We start from the raw sequence: 20,430 nt of genomic DNA, 5'->3' as shown, positions 1-20,430 counted from the left end.
GTCGAGTAATTGTAACCAGATTACAACCAAATCCGCACCAAAGCAGTTCTGATAACCTGTACGTGGCTGCAATAGTCCCCTGAATCTCATTTGCTCGCTTTTTCGGATAATTGCTCAATTTCCCACTGCAATCATCGTCGACACTCGGTTCAATAGGGTTTCGATGTCCATGTCGATGACTCGGATGCGACAGAACTTTGACCGAGAGTTTAGAATCGTTTTTTGCCAGTGGTTATGTGGGGAGGTCTAGACTTTGGCTGTCCTAGAGGATCCAATATCCGCTCTAATGGTGGGTGGTTGTCCAAAAGCGGTGTATGAATAGTTCATACTATTATTGTACAGTGCGAGTGGGGTGGTGTAATTAAGACCGAATATGATTCTGCAAGTACAAGTACCGGTACAGTACCAATACACCAACAATTGCTCATGTGCTTCACCTCCAGCAGTCGTTCCGTCGGCTTTACGCTGTTGTATGGCTCTGTCTCACCGTCGGTCATTGATTGATTGATTGATTGACTTTGTGCCTCAGCCAAGACCTATAGATTCAGCCATGATGCATGGTGAGATGCAACCCCAGGCACGTGTTGAAGACAAGTGAGAGTGTACTGTAGAGTACCCCGAGTGTACTGTACAAGAATAGGGGTGGGTTTGGTACAGTGAAAAGACCGTCTTTTGGCGACTTTTTCGACGGAAATATATATTCTGAACATCAGAGCCCTTTTCGTGAACTGCTGGGATTCTCGCAACATGCAGATCTATCTACAAATCTGGTTGTGTAGATGGCTGCAACCAATGGTGTCGACTGATTAGGTTGGGGGAGTCCCTTCTTGGAAAGTTGGCCTGACAAAGACATGTCAAAAACAAGCCAAAAACAAGCCGCAAACAAGGACGGGTTAGTCGGAGGCGGTTAATTCTGACAGTTGGCGAGTGTCTTTGTGAGAGCCCGCGTAGCTTCAGTGAAATTACGACATGTTTTGGTGTACAGTGAGGACTGTGTTATTTTGGTTGGCCTACAGTGTGCACTGTATTGCGGTTTGAGGTTTGATGTTCTGTTGTTTCTTGTCTGGTTTCTCCCATATTCCGCTAAGACATAGATAGGCATTAAGTTGTGCTTGATGAGACCTGTACCCTGGTTTGGGAGTGATATTGGCACTTTTCCTGTAAAATGATAGCCCGTCTTTTGCAGCAGATGGACTCAAATGGACAATAGGTCAATGATCGTCATTGGCAAAGTTTGAGGTGGAGAGCAAGAGCTGTAAAGGACGAAAACGAAGAGCATGTGGAGTGGAGTCAAGTACATGTGTATATGAGCTGTACCGTGGAAGACAGTGTTTGTGTCGCTGTCGCTGTTGATGTTGATGTTGCTATCGCTGTCACTGTCACTGTCACTGTCCTGTCTCTCGGCCTGTGCCTGTTCCCACGGTAGCTATTGCACCGCAGTGTCCGTGTCCGTGTCCGTGTCCGTGCCCTATCTGAGCCACTTTTGACTACTGGTACCTCTTTAAAACCATCTCCATCACCTTGTACGTCGTATAACATCTATAATCCACCCTCAATTACTGCAGCCAAGCCACTAGCGACGACTTAACTTTGCAGAGTCCAGTTATGGCGTAATATATCCAATGGGACGAGGAGCCCTGCGACACGCTGAGCCCTTGGGTTTCCCCCACCTGCTTGTTTTGTCAACCAGAAAGGTCTCTTGCTTGTCCTCTTGCCATTTGATCCCCATTTAGCGCTAAGGTTAAGCCGACGATGACATTGCAAAGTAAGTCTCTTTCTCACGGGAATCATAATATCGGGTCCCCGCAGATATGCCAGCATGTCTCAGCGGCTGTGCAGGTCGTTACACGTGTCTGGTTTGGTTGATATGATTTACTGAACGGCTCTGCTTTGGTCCTCTTCACCTCTTTGCTCACAGTAACTTCACAGACATACATCATTAGCCCATGTCTAATTGATGACAAGATTGATCTGATAATCTACCGGCACCCTCACAAGTGGGCAATTAGCACCAGGCGATCTGAGCTTGTTTGGGATGGTGGTGACTGCCTTCCCCAAAAGCCTGGCAGAAAACCAAGCCGTCGTAGTGATTTTTAGGTCCTACTGACCCTGTTATCTCACCGTGTGGAGCTGTCACGCCCAGTCACTGCAGGCCGTTTCTCTTCTCCCACTTGTGCACGGCACTGTACTAATCTATGCACCTTGTGCAGCAACGTGCAGAAGCGTGCAGAAACGTGCGCCAACATGCACCTACACCGACGAGCGAAAAAACGAACCAAATGATAGCCAAACGATATCCCGAAATGGTCACCCAGGACGAGACAAAGACCTGTGGATGTATATAAGGAGGAGGGTCCCGATCCAGGATTCTCAGACCAGATCCTGTCATTTGCTCACTCGCTCACCCCCCCTCATAATGAAGTTCTCTACCATCGCTCTTCCTCTTCTGGCCTCGGCTGCTCTGGCCCAGACCAACTCTTCCCACAGCGGCACCAACGCCACCTCCCACAACTCTACCGTGCCCAATGAGAACTCAAAGACCACCATTGTCGTCACCAATGACGATTCTTGGGCCTCTGCTAACATTCGAGCTTTCTACGATGAGCTCAAGAAGGAGGGCTACAACGTGTTCATGTTTGCCCCTGCCCTGCAACAGTCGGGAACCGGAGGCACCTTTGTGCTCCCAAAGAACACTACTCTCGCCAAGGGTGCCGAGTGGGGCTCGGCTCCCGTTGGAGCTCCTGCTTGGGGCCAGGACGAGAAGGACGACCACATCTGGTACTTTGACGGAACCCCCGGAGCTGCCGTGACCTTTGGTTTCGACTACGCTCTGCCCAAGTTCCACAACAACATCACCGTCGACCTGGTTGTGTCGGGACCCAATGAGGGCTGGAACCTCGGTCCCTTCGTCTACACCCTGTCTGGAACTGAGGGAGCCATGTACACCTCTGTTCTGCGAGGCGTTCCTGCAATTGCCTTCTCTGGAGAGAACAAGCACACTTACTACGCCAACGCCTCCAACTCCGAGACCGCCTCCCACAACATCTACGCCAAGGCCTCCACTGCCATTGTCAAGAACCTGCTCAAAAACGCCAAGGGTCGACCTTCTGTTCTGCCCTACGGTGTCGGTCTCTCGGTCAATCTTCCTCTGGTTGGGGACATTGATCCTACTGGAAAGTGCACTGATCCCAAGCCTATCTTCACCCGACAGACCGGCCGAGGCGCCATCACCGACAAACTGGTTTTCAACGAGACTACAGGCCTGTTCAAGTACGGAGATATCAAGTCTGATGCTACCAAGGCCTGCCTGAACGGAGACTGCTTCCTTCCCGATGAGACTGACGTCATCAACAACTGGGGCTGCTACTCCTCCATTTCTGTCGTCTCTACCGACTATGACGCCCCTGGTGCTCTTGCTGCCGAGGCTCAGTTCCTCAACAGAGGTCTGGTCGAGTTTGCTCCTACCGGCTACGGTTCGTTCCCTGGTAACTAATCGAGAGATCATACACGCGAGCGTATCGAGCGCATCGGTGCTTGAACGCTCCAACAAAACATTCCTTACGATACCATTTAGATTCTGTAATATTAATGATTTATGACAACCATAAAATGACGGAAACGAATTACTTAAACCGAAAGGGTCTAGTGGATTAAATAATCCAAGATTAAACTGGAAACTGTTTAAACAGGATGCGGTAAAGTAGAGCCAGTACTCTGCAAACCAAAAAAATTAATGTCCATTTCAAAGTTCGTGTCGCTCACAAAAATGGCAAAAATGATATCCGTGAGATTCGAACTCACGCCTCCGAAGAGACCAGGAAATTCGTTAAGGTATTAGCCTTAACCTGGCGCCTTAGACCGCTCGGCCAGGATACCGGAAGATGAATTGTAACGGATCGGTGATGGGTCAATCCTCAAGATATCCCTAGGTACGAGCGGGAACCGCTCGTCCTACTCTACAGAACAGTACACCAATAGTACGAGCTCCGGAAGTCGTATAAACATAACTTAACTTACATACTTGTGAGTGGTGGCTATTTTCAACCAAACTTCGTCACGTGAGTTACCCTGCAGGTTGGTAAATGTCTTGATGGAGGCTGAATTAACAGTAAAATAAGGTTCCAGAGAACTTTACCTAATATATCGATATGAGGTATCACATGATCTAAGAAAATATCGCTCTTTTTCGCTCATAACCTGTACCCGCCACGTGTTGCGGTGGCCATTGTGTCGAAAAAGAATGTTAGGGATCAGCGGCTAAGAAATAGCCGCCTGATTAGTCTCTCGTGAACCGCTAGCGGAGACTACGACGAGGGGGGGGCCACCACGGTGGGCCCCTCAGTGGGATTACGCTATCATTAATATCGATATTGCCAAGCCTGCTTATCCACGGACAAAGGGTTTGCGCCGCAACCCTGGATAACATATAAACCCCTGTATTTCCATGTATTCTAATACACACTTTCTTTGAGAGTGAACGGCAGTGGACCAATACCTTCCGTTATGGCCCACCCCGGCTGAGTCATCAGTCGGCTTAGTCACGGGGCCTTGGGTTCTAAAAAATTTTTTCAGAAAACCAGATCCGCTTTAGTCAAGTAGTTCAGCCTAAAACCAGAATGACGAAGCGCGTCGACAAAACCAACCGAACAGCGCCCCCGCCAGCGCACATCGCAAAGATTCAGAAGATGTAAGATTTAATTGAACGCCAATAACCCGGGCTTACTAGGTTATATAGGCTGTTATGAATCATTAGAATAAAAAAAAAAAAAAAAAGACTAATTGAACCGTTTCCTGGGGGAGTGAGATACTATGTTGAGTGTTTCTATAAACCCATTAACTATTCCTCAGCGTGATTCTTTGTAATCAATCCAAAGATGTATTGATACTGTATATGATGTCAGTTAACTATTCAGGACGCTACAGAACGTCTTACAATGATGGAAAACATTGGATCCATCACTGAAATCATCATAATAAAACTCTGGAGTAGTAATAGATCCACTCGTTGGGGTACTTCTACATCTGAAGGTGGTGAACGAGGTGATCCAGTAAGCTGTACAGTGTACTTGGATCAGTACTTACTTGTTTTACAAATGAGCCAGCAGTTCAATAACTTCGATCATATTAGCATTTCCTTTGACTTCCCTTTTTGTGTACTGTACTACAATGTAGTGCTTCAGAGGAATAAACCAAAGCCCTGTATCGTGCCGTCGTGGGGACATCATGATTCTGTACTGGTCATGGCCAGCAATTATCTCGACATCAAGGCGGTCCAGAAAAGCCAACGGTCCGGTTTCAGAATGGAATAGCTCGCTTGTTTGAGGAATCTAGACCCTATCGAGCGAAGTTCTTCAGTACCCCTTCCTCGGACATCATAATGCCCAAAAGTCAGCATCGAAGAGTAGTCATACTACATTCAAAGGCGGCATTTCACAAGCTGGTAGGAGTGGTGTGATTTGCCATATCTGACGTTTTTATTGTGTTTTCCACGGTTCTGAGCAAGTCTCCATTGATCTAGGGCCTACCTAGCCCTTTGATATATGTATCTGAAGAGGAGGTCTGTCTCGGCAAAGATACTTGAGCATGCCGTATAGACTGGCAATAAGGGGGAGTATCGTACAAGAGGTTGAATAACATCGCAGTACTGTAGCCATTGTGAAGAGTGTACATAGGGTAGAGTCAACTCCTGTGATACAATATCATCTAAAGTTGAAGACCACCAAATACCAACCATTTCAGGAAGTCGGTGTATACCTTCGACATAGCTATAACCAAGCCATGCACTTAAAATGAGATTAATATACCTTGCTAAAGCGCGTGACTCATCCAATACTGTCACACCGCGACGAATTCTGTCTCAAATCTCTCCTTATCCACCAACTTCAAAAGAGAATCTTTTTCTTGTTAGTCCTGTCAAGTATTATTTCCATTATAGTTGGCGATTTAGACAGTCTGCACGTCCTTTCACTATTGAGTGTAGTGTAATTACTGCCATAAATCAAAGTCAGACAGTAATACCATCCATCCTCAGAATAAATTCAATATACTACACCAATGATTATTTATTGTAGGCACGTGACTCCCGTACCGATCCCATCACTTTTAATTTTAAGAATCATTTAATAATGTGCCCACCTCTAATCGAACCCACAATCTCCTGCATCTCACCACCTGCACCTAGCGCAAAAACCTAGTGTGAAAAATACACCTGCCAACCATTCTGCACACCACCAGATCACACCAAAATGGACAGTGACGAAGAATTCATCGACAACTCGCTGGCCGTCGGCGACATTGTGTACGACGAGGCCCAGATTGCGCAGCAACAGCAGGAGTATGCCGCCCAGCTCAAGCTGGCATCCACAGCCATCCCCACCGTGGTCAAGGATTTCATCCAGTACTTCCACCGATGCCTTTCCGACAATTCTGTGTACGAGCTGCACGGCTGTTACGAAAACTCGTTTGGAAAACTGACCGACAAGTTTTACAAAAACTCGCATTGGCCCCATCCTGTGGCCCAGGTTGCTCCTCTGGTCAAGAACGATCCTGTCTTTCTGTACTTTTACTCGGAGCTCTACTACCGACACCTGTACGCCAAGCTGACGCCCACACCCCTCGAGCGGTTCGAGTCCTACTCCAACTACTGCAACCTGTTCAACTACATTCTCAACTCGGACGGACCTGTCGATCTCGAGCTCCCCACCTCTTGGGCTTGGGGTATTGTGGACGAGTTCATCTACCAGTACAACTCGTACTGGATGACCAAGGAGGCCCACAACAGCGACGGTGTGGCCCCCGACACCTGGGGCACCTACTCCGTGCTCAACGTGCTGTACTCACTGTCTGAGAAGACCAAGATTCGAGAACAACTGCGAGCCATCAAGGCTGGTCTTGATCCCATGGATGTGGCTGGACCCTATGGCTCCAGACCTCTGTACAAGATGCTGGGCTACTTCTGTGTCATTGGTCTGCTGCGAGTGCACACCCTTCTGGGAGACTTCACTCTGGCTCTCAAGACCATGGAGTCCATTGAGCTGACCAAGAAGGCTCTGTTTGCACGTGTCGCACCCGCTCACTTTGCCACCTACTACTACGTGGGCATCTGCTACGTCATGACCCGGCGATACGCCGACGCCATCCGATGCTTCTCCCATGTTCTGACCTACATGGCTCGAACCAAGAACGTGCAGGGTCCTCGGTACGACGCCAAGCGATCCGAGCAGATGTACGCTCTGCTGGCCATCTGTGTCGTTCTGTCTCCTGCTCGTCTGGACGACTCCATCCACGTGGCTCTGCGAGATCGATACGGCGATCAGATGGCTGCCATGCAGCGGGGTGACCTCAAGCTGTTTGAGGAGCTCTTCACCTTTGCCGCTCCCAAGTTCATCCAGCCCGGCGATGTGCATGGAGGCGACCCGCTCAAGCACCACCTCAAGATCTTTATGGTTGACGTTACCAACACGTTGTCCACCGCCAACCTCAAGTCGTACCTCAACCTGTACGCCACCATGGACCTCGGCAAGCTGGCCTCGTTCCTGGACACTGACGCAGAGGACCTGAGATCGCAGCTTGTCACTCTCAAGATGAAGAACCGACAGCTGCGATGGACCGAGGGCGAGCTGGCCGACGGCACTTACCAGCACTGTTCCGAGCTGGACATTGCTCTTGAGAATGATCTCATTCACGTTGCCGAGGCCAAGGGCGGACGAAAGTTTGCCGACTGGTTCATCCGAAACACCGTCAAGAACTACTCCGTCCAGGACTACATTGTCAACGGTGATAAGAAGGACAAGGAGAAGAAGAACTAGAGGGTGACCATGTGGGCTGTCACGCACGTTAGATGAGGAAGCTGATGTCTAAAATGACCTGATCATGCACTCCCCGCCAACAGAGGGAGGTTCTTAGAACGTCTTTGTAGAAAAAATGAAATTAAACGAGATAAGAAATGTAGCGAGAGTAAAATCAGTTATAGCTAGAGAATGCTGTGGGGTGCTACCTATGAGACACGGTTCAGGACCAAGAACTGGTGCGTGCGTTCAATGGGGAGTCGCTATCTGTTTGTGCTGTTCAATTCTCAATTTAGTGATGTGAAAAGTTGATTGGTGTGATCAGCTCACCAGTGAGTAATGCTCTCGGTGCGACTTGCTATTGCCTGGGGAAGCTGCTGTATGTACTGAAAACAGCAACCACTGTGCTCTAGGAGTACCTGGGGAGGCAGCGAGGGGCTATTCAAAGCTGGAAATGGGTTGCATAAAGCCCCTGTTTACTTCCAAGTTATCATATGAACGCCTAAAAAAACTACCCACCATGTCTCAAATGACGACCATACTGACTAGTACATACCACACTTCAGACATATGTAGACATGAAATGAAACAAGAGCAGTCAAGTGCAATGGAGTGTTTGCTCGTCGACTAGCCACGAGTCATGTTGTTGTTCCCATAGACTTCATATAGCAAATGTTTCACTCCGTTTCACAACGCCATAAAGTGAACCTTGCCATCAACGAAGTGGACTCATGTGTTTCAGGAACACGGCTATGGCATAAACTGGATTGTGCAGGTGTGTATAAGTAGATCTGGTGCTGTTTTGAATGTCGTAAGCAATGTCCAGAGCACTTCCTAAGCCCCCAAATGACGATGACAGATCGGAACCGTCAGAAGCAACACAGCGAGAAGCTCATGAGCTTTCTGAATCCTTCAAGAGATGGATAGAAGTTGGTTTCGACGGGCCAACCAACTCAGTTATCGATCTTCCCTTTTCATTGTCTGAAGAAGACCCCTTGCAATGGTTTGCCGACAATGACTATGACGGGGAAACGGTGCGACTGGTTGGCTCCCAGAGATCAGGACTCAGCGACAAGACTGTTACCATGCTGCGACTGGTGAATTACTGGAGAAGAAGTGTTGAGAAGCTGGTGGTGCAGAAGCAGTCTTTCCTGAGATGGTTAGAGTGGGGGAGGAGTTGACCCGAGACAACGAGACATCCAGACACAATCATGGCGCCGCTGCCATGTGTACGCCTGTCCGTTATGCAACTGCTGTACCTACTTGTAGTAAGCCTTCTCAGATACAATAGTGAAAAGTGACGAAGAATAAAAGAAGTCAGGACTCACGAATAGGACAAAAAGACACATCCCCTCCTCAGTGAACAAACACATCCCTGGCACCCGAGATTCCCATATTCATAACAATAAAATCATTGAATACCACACGGTATAGTATTGTGCCGACAGTACTGTACTCACAATTTAGTAAACCATGCCGTAAATGGCATAGCTTGTCACCTACTGTACCGGTATAGTACAGTTCTCAATTTGCCACAGTTTCATTTAGCTACTGATAATAAATAATCCGGTCTTCCTTCGACCGTTCGTTTGGTCGTCACATTACTTTGGCCTGTAGTACTAGTAGTACTTGTCGCACTGACCGTACAGTGCAGTACCAATCAAACGCTCGAGCACTGGGAGTTGGTTCTGGCTGAGTCTTCAATGAGCTCCATGAACTTGGCCTCGAGCACCAGCCGGGCACGTCGCTCCTGGTCGAGCTGCTTCGTCAGCTCGTCGACCCGATCTATCAACATGGAGTAGGTCGGGGTAGCCTCGATGGAGTGCACGTACTCGTCTCCGTCGTCTTCGCTGAAGGTTCGGGTGGTTGTGAATGAGAAGAGCATTTTTGGGAGTTGTGGGAGGTGTTGTGGGAGGTGTTGTGGGAGGTGTTCCGGGAGTTGTGGGGGAGGGGTTATGTGGAGGGGTTATGCGGAGAGGATTTGTATGAGAGGATTTGTATGAGAGGATTCGTATGAGAGGATTCGTATGAGAGGATTTGTATGAGAGGGTGGTTGTTTGAGAGGGTGGTTGAGTAATGGATGGTGCTGTATTATAGGGGTTTCCGAAGTACAGTACACGCCGTCGAAGATGTAATGGGGGAAGTACTTGTTGTGGTGGTGGCAAGTACTGTTGTGGTGTTATCAAGTATTGTTGAGATCTGCTAGGTTGTGTTCCAATACGAGTATCGTGGTTGAAACGGTGTTGGTTGTGACGGTGATGCTTACGTAGTTGTCTCTGAATACCGTGTTGAGTTGTACAGTGTGTCTCAATCTCGGTCTGTGTCTGTTTGTGTCTTTCTGTATCGGTTGTCAGAAGGGAGTTGGTGAAGAAAAAGAGCACTCCACCCCAGATTATATATAAGAGTCCAGCTGACAACCCGCACCTTAACCTACTCTACACAGAGCTCACATCAGCCACCTGTTTCTGGGGGCTGAAATTAAGGGTCTAGACTCTTCCTTGCGACCCCACAACTCATTTCCGACCGTCGAATACATTCCTAACGCACCCACACCCCGAAAAACCGCCATCACCCTGCAGTATTATTCTTCCAGCAGCCGTTCCAAGCCCTCCAACAAACCGCTTATCAAAGTTACACTTTTGTGGGGTATACTCAACAGATGCACAGCAACTGGGAGAGTAGTGTATCTTGGAGTACTGCAGTAAATGTGGTACTTTGCAATCTAGGGCAGTCACGTGGCGTTCAAGCGGTACAAACGAATAGACGAACTAAAGGTGAGTCTACGACCACTGTGGGTCTACTGTGAGAACTTGTAACGCGAGATGACTACACCTCCATCAACAGACGCCTGTTTTGACCTGTTGTGTTGACTAGTACTGTATTTACTTACAGGTTCTGTACCTACACTACAGTATGTACACCATGTACGATACCCTCCACACCACCCCTATTGCCGATATCACTTGTCGTATCTACTTTGAGACGTTATCAAGGACCTATCACCGACTGCCATCTGTCTGCGTGTCAATAATTGTTCCATATCTCCTACCTTGCTCCGAAAGTCATTATTATCGTGCTTGCTGCCGTGCTCATTTTCGCCTTCAATTACTGGCCTCCTAGGGTACACTAGATGTAATATTTTCGAGTTGAAGCTAGGCTTTTAATTACACCATGTCTACCACAAGTCCCAGATTACATGTCACTTCAGTACATAATAATAATGATCGGGTGGGTTCTATCATCGGGTTTTCGAGCCCCAAATCACGTCTTCGACCCTTGCCTCGGCTCAAGTAAAATTGCAATTTCTTCCAACTAATTAAACGCCGAGTATCAACTAATTAAACGCATTTTGGGTCGTGTGATTCATGTCATGTGATGAAACCGATCGCACAAGGCAAGTAAAGGCACACATAGATTGGTACAAGTACAGGCTTATGAGCTCAACTCTATCACGTGACCGATATCAATGTTCACGTGCTGAAATATTGCAAGTGCAAAACAGCAGATATTGGTTGGGTTTGTATGTTAGTACAATTTAGGGGTTCCAAGAACCGCTTCAAAATGGTCAATATTGCTTCGATTGAAAAACTTGAAATTGGAAATTCATCTTTGAGTTGTGTAAAATTGGTCAGCAGGCTCAATTTTGTCGTATATCTTCCGACTCACCATCCGAGTGGATACCTCCTTCTCCACCCTCCCCTCGATCTTATCTCCAACTCAAAATGAAAAATATCGTGGTAAAGTCCCGGGACCAAATGCCATACAGTGCAGTCCAGAAAGAGCACAAAGACACACACAAATCACCATGACGACGATAGCAAGAGCAAAAACAACTGATACTGATACAGACGACCCCATTCTCTGTCCGTTACGAGTCGGCCATCTCCTCAAATCAGGTGAATCAGCATTTCCTACGGCGTTCAGTCAGGCTTACAACAAGAAGGCCCTTGACGAGCAAAAGTCGTTCGATGCCCTTACAGCCACCAAGACCGACCCAGACACGGACATTTGCGCCAACTGTCGCATCCGATGGATCCCAGGATGGTCAGTTTCTGTTCAGATTGAGTTTCTGACCACTAAACGGAAAAAGGCCGTCCGAAACCTCGTCTACAAGTGTGACAAGTGTTCATATAAGTTGAAGCATGCCTTGCCAGCGCCAGGGACGGCTCGAGTCAAGCGGATGCCGGCTAAGAAGGTCAAACAAGAGTCGAAGGTGTCGAAGCCGACTTCTTGTGGTTCGAAATCGACTTTGGGGTCAAAGCCTCCCCAGTCCAAGTTTGGCAAGGCTGGAAAGGCTGCTCAGAACAAAAACTCGCTCAAGGCCATGCTGGAGCTGAAGAAACAGAAGGAGAAGGAAAAGTCGAGTCTCAATTTGATGGACTTTATGAATTAACGATGAAACACCATACACCAAAGGCACAGTCCCAGTAATGTCAAAGTAGGGTTTGGAAGGAATCCGAACTTGATTTGATTAGCCGAACGTGTTGTTGAAGACTGACATTACTATAAGAAAAGTACAGTCCAGAACATGCCAACTACAGTATGGTACAGTATGTACTGTAGTTACCAAGGAACAACCTAAAGTGCCATGCACGAAACCTATCGGAATACATCGACAGAAGCGAGAGATCTTTGGCACAATGGAATCAACTTGAATGCCAATTAATCAAGTGGCATGACAAGAGTGCATCAACATACTGTGATAGAGAAGCATGTGCTCAATCAAGCGGTCGTGCGCGTCGTTCCACAACCAACATCATCAATACACTTTTAATCAGTCTGTTATTATCTCTCCAACACTCTACTTAGACAGTATATGTAAATCACCTCAATATTGTAGCTATTCGTAGTTACCTGGACACTAATAAACCAACATCAATCAAGGAATCACCCCACCAAATCTGAAGTCACGTGCATTTAACACCGTTTTCGTGCATTTAACACCGTTTTCTCACGTGATCGCGTCCATCACGTGACCGTCAACCCTCCCACCCCGCAGTTGGGCCTATATTTCACTCGGATCACGAACCTAATCACACTTCCCAAATTGGTCTATCAGCTCCCATTTTCGTTTATTGTCATGCATCTTTTGCTGCACGTGACTGCATGACAGATTTGCCACCGAAATGAAGAGGTGGTGGGCAAACGCGGTACTAGCAAGCGGCTAACAGATACTTTCCCGATCCCCAGGCATTTATATCCGGTGAAACGAGCTTTTTAAAAGTCAAGTGACCCATTTCCAGCCTCCTCGACCTCACTGGACCCCCTTCGACAACACTCTCTCATTATTAATCCGACCCACTTGTTGCAGTTTTCAAGTACCGCGAAACCTAAAGGCGGAGAAAATTCAGCAAAGAATAGAGTACGGCTTTCAGATAGTGATCTGAAACCCTTCTTGGCCGACAAATCATCTATCCGTTCAAAAATGCATGTTGTCAAGCGAGGAGGACAGCGGGAGCCCATGGATATGGCCAAGTTCACTCGGCGACTGACGGCATTGTGCTTCAATCTATCGAGTGTCGTAAGTGCCACTGAGATCGCCCAAAAGACGGTGGACGGAGCATTTGATGGAGTGTCGACTGTGGAACTCAACAACCTGGCATCGGAGACGGCAGCGGCATTGATGACCCGCCATCCAGACTATGGAGTGCTGGCGGCTCGACTGTCGGTGTCGAATCTACATAAACAGACCAGTGACAAGTTCGTCAATGTCATGCAACAACTGTACGACAACAAGGATGAGACGGGAGAGCATGCGCCGTTGGTGACTCTGGCTCTTCTTGAGCGAGCACAGAACCATGGGGAGACCCTCGAATTGGCAATCTCGTACTACCGAGACATGACTTACTCCTACTTTGGATTCAAGACCCTGGAGAAGTCATACTTATTGAGAGTTGGCGGAAACGTGGTGGAGCGACCTCAACATATGTTGATGCGAGTGGCCCTGGGCATCCATGGAGATGATATTTTCAAGGTGCGCGAAACCTACCAGGCTCTGTCGCTCAGAAAATTCACACATGCGTCTCCTACTTTGTTCAATGCAGGAACCCCCCAGGGCCAACTTTCGTCCTGTTTCCTGGTGGCCATGGCAGCAGACTCCATCGACGGCATCTACGACACGCTCAAAACGTGTGCCCAAATCTCCAAAACCGCCGGAGGTATCGGCTTGCATATCCACAACATTAGAGCCAAGGGAGCTCTCATTACTGGGTCTCAAGGAAGATCCTCCGGAATCGTTCCTATGCTCAGAGTGTTCAACAACACTGCTCGGTACGTGGACCAAGGAGGAAACAAACGTCCAGGAGCGTTTGCAGTGTATTTGGAGCCCTGGCATGCAGACATTTTGGATTTCCTGAATCTGCGCAAAAACCATGGTGCCGAGGAAAATCGAGCCCGTGACCTCTTCTACGCCTTATGGGTGCCTGACCTGTTTATGCGCAAAGTCGAGAATGGCGAAAAGTGGTCTCTTTTCTGTCCCAGAAAGGCCCCAGGTCTGGCCGATGTTTGGGGAGAGGAATTCGACCGCAAGTACGAGGATTACGAGTCTAAGGGACTTTACAACTCGCAGATTGACGCCCAGGAGCTGTTCAAGGCCATTCTGACGAGCCAAATTGAAACAGGAGGACCTTTCATGCTGTATAAAGACAGCTGTAACGCGAAATCCAACCAGAAGAACCTCGGCACAATCAAATCGTCCAATTTGTGTACCGAGATTGTCCAGTACTCGTCTCCTGACGAGGTTGCTGTTTGCAATCTGGCCTCTGTCGCCCTTCCTGAGTTTGTCCAGCTCAAGGGCTCCTCTGGGTCCTACAACTTTGGAGAGCTTCATGAGACTGTCAAACACATGACCCGAAACCTCAACTGCATCATTGAAGCTAATTGTTATCCTGTTAAGGAGGCAGAAACGAGCAATAAGCGACACAGACCGATTGCTGTGGGTGTTCAGGGCCTGGCTGACGTGTTTATGAAGCTACGAATGCCCTTCGACAGCCCCGAGGCTGCAGAGTTGAATGTTCTCATCTTTGAAACCATTTACCATGCAGCCTGTGAGGCATCTATCGAGCTGGCCGCTGAATTGGGACCCTATGAGACCTATGAAGGCAGTCCCGCCAGTCAGGGAAAGCTGCAGTTTGATCTGTGGAACAAGACACCGTCGGATCTCTGGGATTGGGCTCGCCTCAAGACCAAGCTCGCCAAACACGGTATGCGAAACTCTCTACTTGTTGCCCCCATGCCTACAGCTTCCACATCGCAGATTCTGGGCCACAACGAGTGTTTCGAACCGTACACGTCCAACATTTACCTTCGTCGGGTCCAGGCTGGTGAGTTTCTCGTGGTGAACCAGTGGCTGATGAAAGATCTAATCAAACTGGGCATGTGGACCGAGGAGATGAAAAACCGCATCATTCACGACAACGGCTCGATCCAGAGCATCACCCAGATACCCGAACACATCCGAGCCGTGTACAGAACTGCGTGGGAAATCAAGGCCCGTAATATCATTGATATGGCTGCTGCACGGGCGCCCTACATTGACCAATCCCAGTCGCTTAACATTTTCATGCCTGAGATTACGCATGGAAAAATCACAGCCATGCATTTCCATGGCTGGAAGGCTGGACTTAAAACAGGCATGTATTATCTGAGAACTCCGCCTGCTGCTCATGCTATCCAGTTTACTGTGGACAAAACGCTACTTCAGAACATTCAGGACCCTGTTGGAGAGGTGGATCCAGTGGTGTATGAGCCTCCTTCCATGCCCTGGGCCTCGGAAAGCCCCTCAGGACCCTCTACTAGGGCTTCCACGCCTAGTTCTCTGTCGCGTGACGTGCTCATCCATTCCGCAAAGAGAAGGGCGGAGGATCTGGAGGGCACGTATCCTTCAAAGAAGGACGACCGGTATGAAATTTATGACGAGTCTCCGAGAGCATGTTCGTTGGTGCCTGAGGCGGATTGTGAGACGTGCTCTGGATAGGCGAGGAGTCGAGTGCAGTCGAGTGCTAACTCAGCTGTTTTTACTCGATAGACGGGCAGTCGAGCGCTAAAAGCAGTTCGGCTGTCGTTGTTCCGAGTCTGTCGTCATCAGTGGACGTCTCTTGCTAAACAGATGGACTACTCCGGCGTATGACGTCTGTTGTGACATTCAACAAGCTGTATACCATCCTGGTTAGGGTAAATAGCTGTATATACTGTACATATTATATATTCTCTTATTCTGAAGTTGTTGCTGGAGTAGAGTGGAGTAAAAGATAGTCGAGCTATGGATGGTAACATCAAAACTACACTCAAGTTCACTATGTACAAATACTGTATGTAAAGGGGTAATAAATATTGCACTAATAGAATCTGCAGGGAAATATGAATCCAGCGGTTCATTAAGAAGCATCTCTTGTGGTACAATAATGTCTTGTGTGTCTAGTTGTGCTTTCCACTGTTTTGTATCGCAGGTGCTTTAGTCTGACTCGGTATTTGAACTCGGTTTCTCGATAGCCTCGACACAGTTCAAGTTCACCATTGGATTATATGTAGGGCAGTGACTTGACACCTGCTTCTGTCGTCTTCTGTCACCAAATGCTGGACAGTTCGAAGACTTGAGTGCTGTATAAATAGTATATATAATAAGCATATATATGTGCCAGTGTGCTGAAAAGGACTTGTGGACAGCTGGATCTCACAGAAGTCTACTGTACCAGTAAGAGTACAGTAATACAAGTACATGGTGGAACATGTAATACTGTCAGGTATCAGAATTGGTCAATCTTCTCTTTCTCATGTTGAATAGGTCTCCAATTTAGTCTCTTTCTCGCAACCAATGGCCGAGTTACTTCTTCTAGGCTGACAAAAATTAAATATATTACTACTTGTAGTTACAATTTCGAATACTGGGACCGTTTCTTGCATTTTGCAACTGCCTGAACAGCTCCTTGACAGTTTCAACGCTAGTTATTTGCTGTTTAACAGGAGCTGGTCTGCCAGGAGCCCCAGAAGGAACCGCTGAATGAGCTGTTGCTGTAAGGTGCTCCAACGAGATCCGAGCGGCTTTCACGTGGCCTGTATGAGATGGAATTTTGAATTTTGGTCTCTTATAAATGCCATCTTGTGTTTTGCGAGCTTCAGAGTCTCTTGAAGCCTGGGAAATTTTCTCTGACAGACCTTGAAACGAGTTTTGACCCCGAGCAGCAATAGTGGGCTGAACAAGAGATTTTTGACCCTGGGGAGTTCCTAACAGTTGAGAAAAATGTTCATGTTGTGTATAAAAACGTTTTTCTTGAGTTCCTGAACCTCTAGATGGGATTGTTTGTGTTCCAGGAGGTCGCAGGACTGTAGGAGTTGGTTCAGCAGCAGTGGACTGAACTCCAGATTGAACTTTGGTGTCACGCGACTGAGGATATCTAGGGTGAATTTCACATGACTGAGGAGTTCTGGACTGGATTTGGGGTTGCTTGAACAGTCCTTTCCCTCCGTTGAGTCGCTGTTTCTTGGAAATGATGAGCTCGTGTCGAATCTTTCTATCTCTCTCTTTAGCGTCTTTTTGAGTAGGAACAGGGGCAACTGGAGTTGATGTCTGATTTGTTTGAGGTTGAATGATGTAGAGAGGGCTTGATGGAGGGGAATCTTCCATTGGAATGACTCTGTTGGAGGAGGCCGAAGAGTTACCAGAAGTATCTTCAGCGGTAGAATTATATTTAGAGGTGGAAGTGTGTCCAGATGTGTTGGAGGTCTCTTCTGACGTGTTTAATGAGTTTTTTGTAGTACCTGACCCATTGAACTCACCCAGTACGGATTCAGGAACACTCATCTGAGAAGATGAAGGAGGAGACACTAGGGACTCGAAACGCTCAAGGTTGGTTGGAGAGATATCTGAAGTTGACTGTTCGGTATTCAACTGTCCACAGAGCTTTTTCAACTTTCCATATGCTTTCTCTCGGTTGAAAAAACTTGTTTCTTGTTTCATAGCTTCGTTGAAACAGGCCAAAAACACCTCCGACGGAGTAGAATGATGATGTGTACAGTCCAAGAACCCTTCAAAGATGTTAAGAGCACTTTGAAGGATATTTGTACTTGAATAAGTCTCTATAGAGGTCTCCACTTGCTCTTCTTCCTCCTTATCATCAAGTTCAATAGGGTTATCCTTTGCTTGTCCAGCCTGGACCAACTCATACCGAGGAAGAAACAAGTTGTAGACGTGTTTCCAAGTGTCTGGGTCGTACCATGAGATGGCCAAACTGTTCAATCTTTTAGTCAGAGCAGCTTCACAATGCTTTTTCCACTGAGCGACACTTTTGTGCAGAAATGTAGCTGCTAGAAGTCCAGGTATGTCTGCATGGGGACCACAATTGGTCAAAAAAAAATTGACCAGGATTTCATCGTGTAACTGGGTGTTTTTGGTGTCGATTTTTTTGTACTTGTGGGGAAATCTGCTAGAAAAATGACGAAAATACTCCCTATAGTCTTTCAGAGCATACCTAGACTCATTAATGTTGGTGTTGACATGTATCTCTCTCCATTCTGTAACACTGCGATGAGGATACCTTTCGTGCACCAGGGCATATGCAAATTCGAGGAATTGTTGAGGAACGTTTTTCACAATCTCTTTCACAGCACAAACATCAACTCCATCAACAAATCCACAGTTTTCCGAGTCAGTATGTTTCAATAGTGCGCTGAGGTCTGTGGGGTACTCCAGGCTGTAAACAGCTCCGGATTTGAAGCCATATTCGAGGATGTTTTTGAGCAGATCGTAAGTGAAGATGTTTGTTATAGTTCCGTCATCCAATTTTGTGGATTTCCACCTTTTTTCAAGGTACAAATTATGAATGTACTCGACGGTTTTTCCATCGTGGATGACTCCGAGTCGGGGAGTCTGCAATTTCCACAACTGGCAACAGAAACGCAGCATTTCTTTGAGTGATGATTTCCAGTTGTCAGTTCCTCTTTTGTTGAGGTAATGGAGCAAAAACAGTTTTTCTAGGAGTTTTTCTTCGTAGTTTGTTGGCATGATGGGGTGGAGAAGACAAGGAGAGAAGAGAAGATCAAGTAACAGAAAAGACCAAATGACAGAAGAGAAGACCAAGTGACAGAAGAGAGAGAGAAAGAGAGACATAAAGTGTCAGAATGAATCAAGTCGTATTTCTTGGAGAAAGTGTGATCCCGTGTGTAGAGGAATATACACCACATTACAGGAAATGGCTATATCTGTCTCTAATGAAGTGCGAAAATCGTCTGACAAGTTCATAGACATGTTATCTGCTTAAATTTTAATCACATTGTTGCTTTTGTGAATCTCCTGGAAACCAACTGACACATGCAGCATATCACGAAAATAAAAGAGCTTTTGCGTTGTTAGTTATTCCGATAGAAAAGGGAAGAAGGGGTTTGAAACTGTGAGGAGTTCACCAAAATCTTTTAATGTTTGTGTTATTGTCATAAATAATGTTTGCTTCAAATAATTCGGTAGATATAATACTCCCTGAGAGTCTCCTTTATACCACCCACCCTCAACACACCGTCGAGAAGCCAGAATAGGCAAGTCGAGGGGGGCCGAAGAGGTGACCCAGAATCCCGGGAAGTTCATTTTGGAGATATAACAGCTGTTTGAACAACGGTTATTCAACTCTTCATGTTGATTCAGGCTTTCAATTCAGTCTTGTAATGTTTCTGTTTCTGGGTTGCAGTGTTGCCTAAAACGGGATCATGATCACACATGTCATACAAGAGTTGGACGAAATAGAAAAGAATTTTGTTTTATTTTTGTCTTAGATTTCTTTTTTACACGTCTGTGACTCTCTTTACTGTAGTATTCTCTCATTTCAGTCAACGGGCTCTTCTGACTACAATCAATAAATCCATGGGGATCACAGGAACGACTACAGACATTTAACAGAATAGAGATATATACCATTATATTCGTTTGGTTCAGTTATTTCCGATGATGACAACATTAAATACAATTTCCTCCTGGTTCTGAGCATATGGAGACACTTGTGGTTTCACAAGAGCTCTTGGAGATGTCCAAAGAAGAAGTGATAAGTGTCCTACTTGTAGGGATATTAAAAGTTATTCTAAATAATGTGTTTGAACATTGATTCTTAACACCCCCAGACAAGTGCCTGACTAACCTCTTGATCAGTCGTGGGCTTTGTTGGTTTTTTTTTTTTTTTTGTTACGATGGCCAATCCCAACATGAAAAACCTCTACAAGTAGCTGTTATTAACATTAGATATTCATAAGTATTATTGATGAGATATAGTTAATTAACAACTTACAACCCACTTCTAGGGACACCACGTTCCGATAGTAGCACTCACCAGAAGGGTGTGTGCTTGCTCATTCACCAGAAAAGAGATTCTAGATCAGTGGATAAATCTACAGGATGGACATCTCGTCTACGACCAAGCTGGTTCCTCTCATCACTATGTGATGACTTCTCATCATTATGTGAGGAATTAGCCAGGTATTACCCCACTGGGTATTACCTTCAACAGATATTCGATTCGATTGAAGTCAGACGCAGAACGCATTTGCTGCAACAATTTCCTCCCATATAACGCCCAAGTATTTGACTTTTTTTATGATAACAATATTTGACAGAAACCTCCTGATTCTAACTTACAGTAGTGAACTAGACGTAAGTATTTCAGTT

At 46.7% G+C, this 20,430-nt stretch overlaps 6 protein-coding genes and 1 non-coding gene across 7 annotated transcripts, besides 1 other annotated feature; 5 read left to right on the top strand and 2 right to left on the bottom strand.

Moving 5' to 3' along the window:
• Positions 1 to 2,335: 2,335 nt before the first annotated feature.
• On the top strand, positions 2,336 to 3,493 carry YALI1_D04370g (uncharacterized protein; the record flags this gene model as incomplete). The annotated part of the gene is made up of 1 exon (XM_502364.3): positions 2,336 to 3,493. The coding sequence occupies one exon, from the start codon at positions 2,336 to 2,338 to the stop codon at positions 3,491 to 3,493; it is 1,158 nt and encodes a 385-aa protein (XP_502364.2).
• A 283-nt stretch (positions 3,494 to 3,776) lies between these two features.
• On the bottom strand, positions 3,777 to 3,876 carry YALI1_D04355r. The gene has a single exon. It is a non-coding gene; the product is annotated as a tRNA-Leu (tRNA).
• Positions 3,877 to 6,245: 2,369 nt separating this feature from the next.
• Positions 6,246 to 7,808, top strand: YALI1_D04331g (uncharacterized protein; the record flags this gene model as incomplete). Its single annotated transcript, XM_502363.3, has 1 exon — positions 6,246 to 7,808. The coding sequence occupies one exon, from the start codon at positions 6,246 to 6,248 to the stop codon at positions 7,806 to 7,808; it is 1,563 nt and encodes a 520-aa protein (XP_502363.1).
• Positions 7,809 to 11,592: 3,784 nt separating this feature from the next.
• Positions 11,593 to 12,180, top strand: YALI1_D04277g (uncharacterized protein; the record flags this gene model as incomplete). Its single annotated transcript, XM_502361.3, has 1 exon — positions 11,593 to 12,180. One exon carries the CDS (start codon positions 11,593 to 11,595, stop codon positions 12,178 to 12,180), a length of 588 nt encoding a protein of 195 aa, XP_502361.3.
• A 135-nt stretch (positions 12,181 to 12,315) lies between these two features.
• Positions 12,316 to 12,596, top strand: YALI1_D04270g (uncharacterized protein; the record flags this gene model as incomplete). Its single annotated transcript, XM_068282594.1, has 2 exons — positions 12,316 to 12,327; positions 12,372 to 12,596. The coding sequence occupies 2 exons, from the start codon at positions 12,316 to 12,318 to the stop codon at positions 12,594 to 12,596; spliced, it is 237 nt and encodes a 78-aa protein (XP_068138695.1).
• A 616-nt stretch (positions 12,597 to 13,212) lies between these two features.
• On the top strand, positions 13,213 to 15,762 carry YALI1_D04261g (uncharacterized protein; the record flags this gene model as incomplete). The annotated part of the gene is made up of 1 exon (XM_502360.3): positions 13,213 to 15,762. The coding sequence occupies one exon, from the start codon at positions 13,213 to 13,215 to the stop codon at positions 15,760 to 15,762; it is 2,550 nt and encodes an 849-aa protein (XP_502360.3).
• Positions 15,763 to 16,644: 882 nt separating this feature from the next.
• YALI1_D04204g (uncharacterized protein) lies at positions 16,645 to 18,891 on the bottom strand (the record flags this gene model as incomplete). Its single annotated transcript, XM_068282593.1, has 1 exon — positions 16,645 to 18,891. One exon carries the CDS (start codon positions 18,889 to 18,891, stop codon positions 16,645 to 16,647), a length of 2,247 nt encoding a protein of 748 aa, XP_068138694.1.
• A 1,111-nt stretch (positions 18,892 to 20,002) lies between these two features.
• Positions 20,003 to 20,271: a sequence feature (Compare to YALI0D03289t, LTRyl1; YALI1_D04193t).
• Positions 20,272 to 20,430: the final 159 nt, after the last annotated feature.

Source organism: Yarrowia lipolytica, chromosome 1D, assembly GCF_001761485.1.
Source record: "Yarrowia lipolytica chromosome 1D, complete sequence".
Taxonomy (NCBI): domain Eukaryota; kingdom Fungi; phylum Ascomycota; class Dipodascomycetes; order Dipodascales; genus Yarrowia; species Yarrowia lipolytica.
Note: the sequence above shows the minus strand (reverse complement) of the source record. Positions and strands in the feature narration are given on the sequence as shown.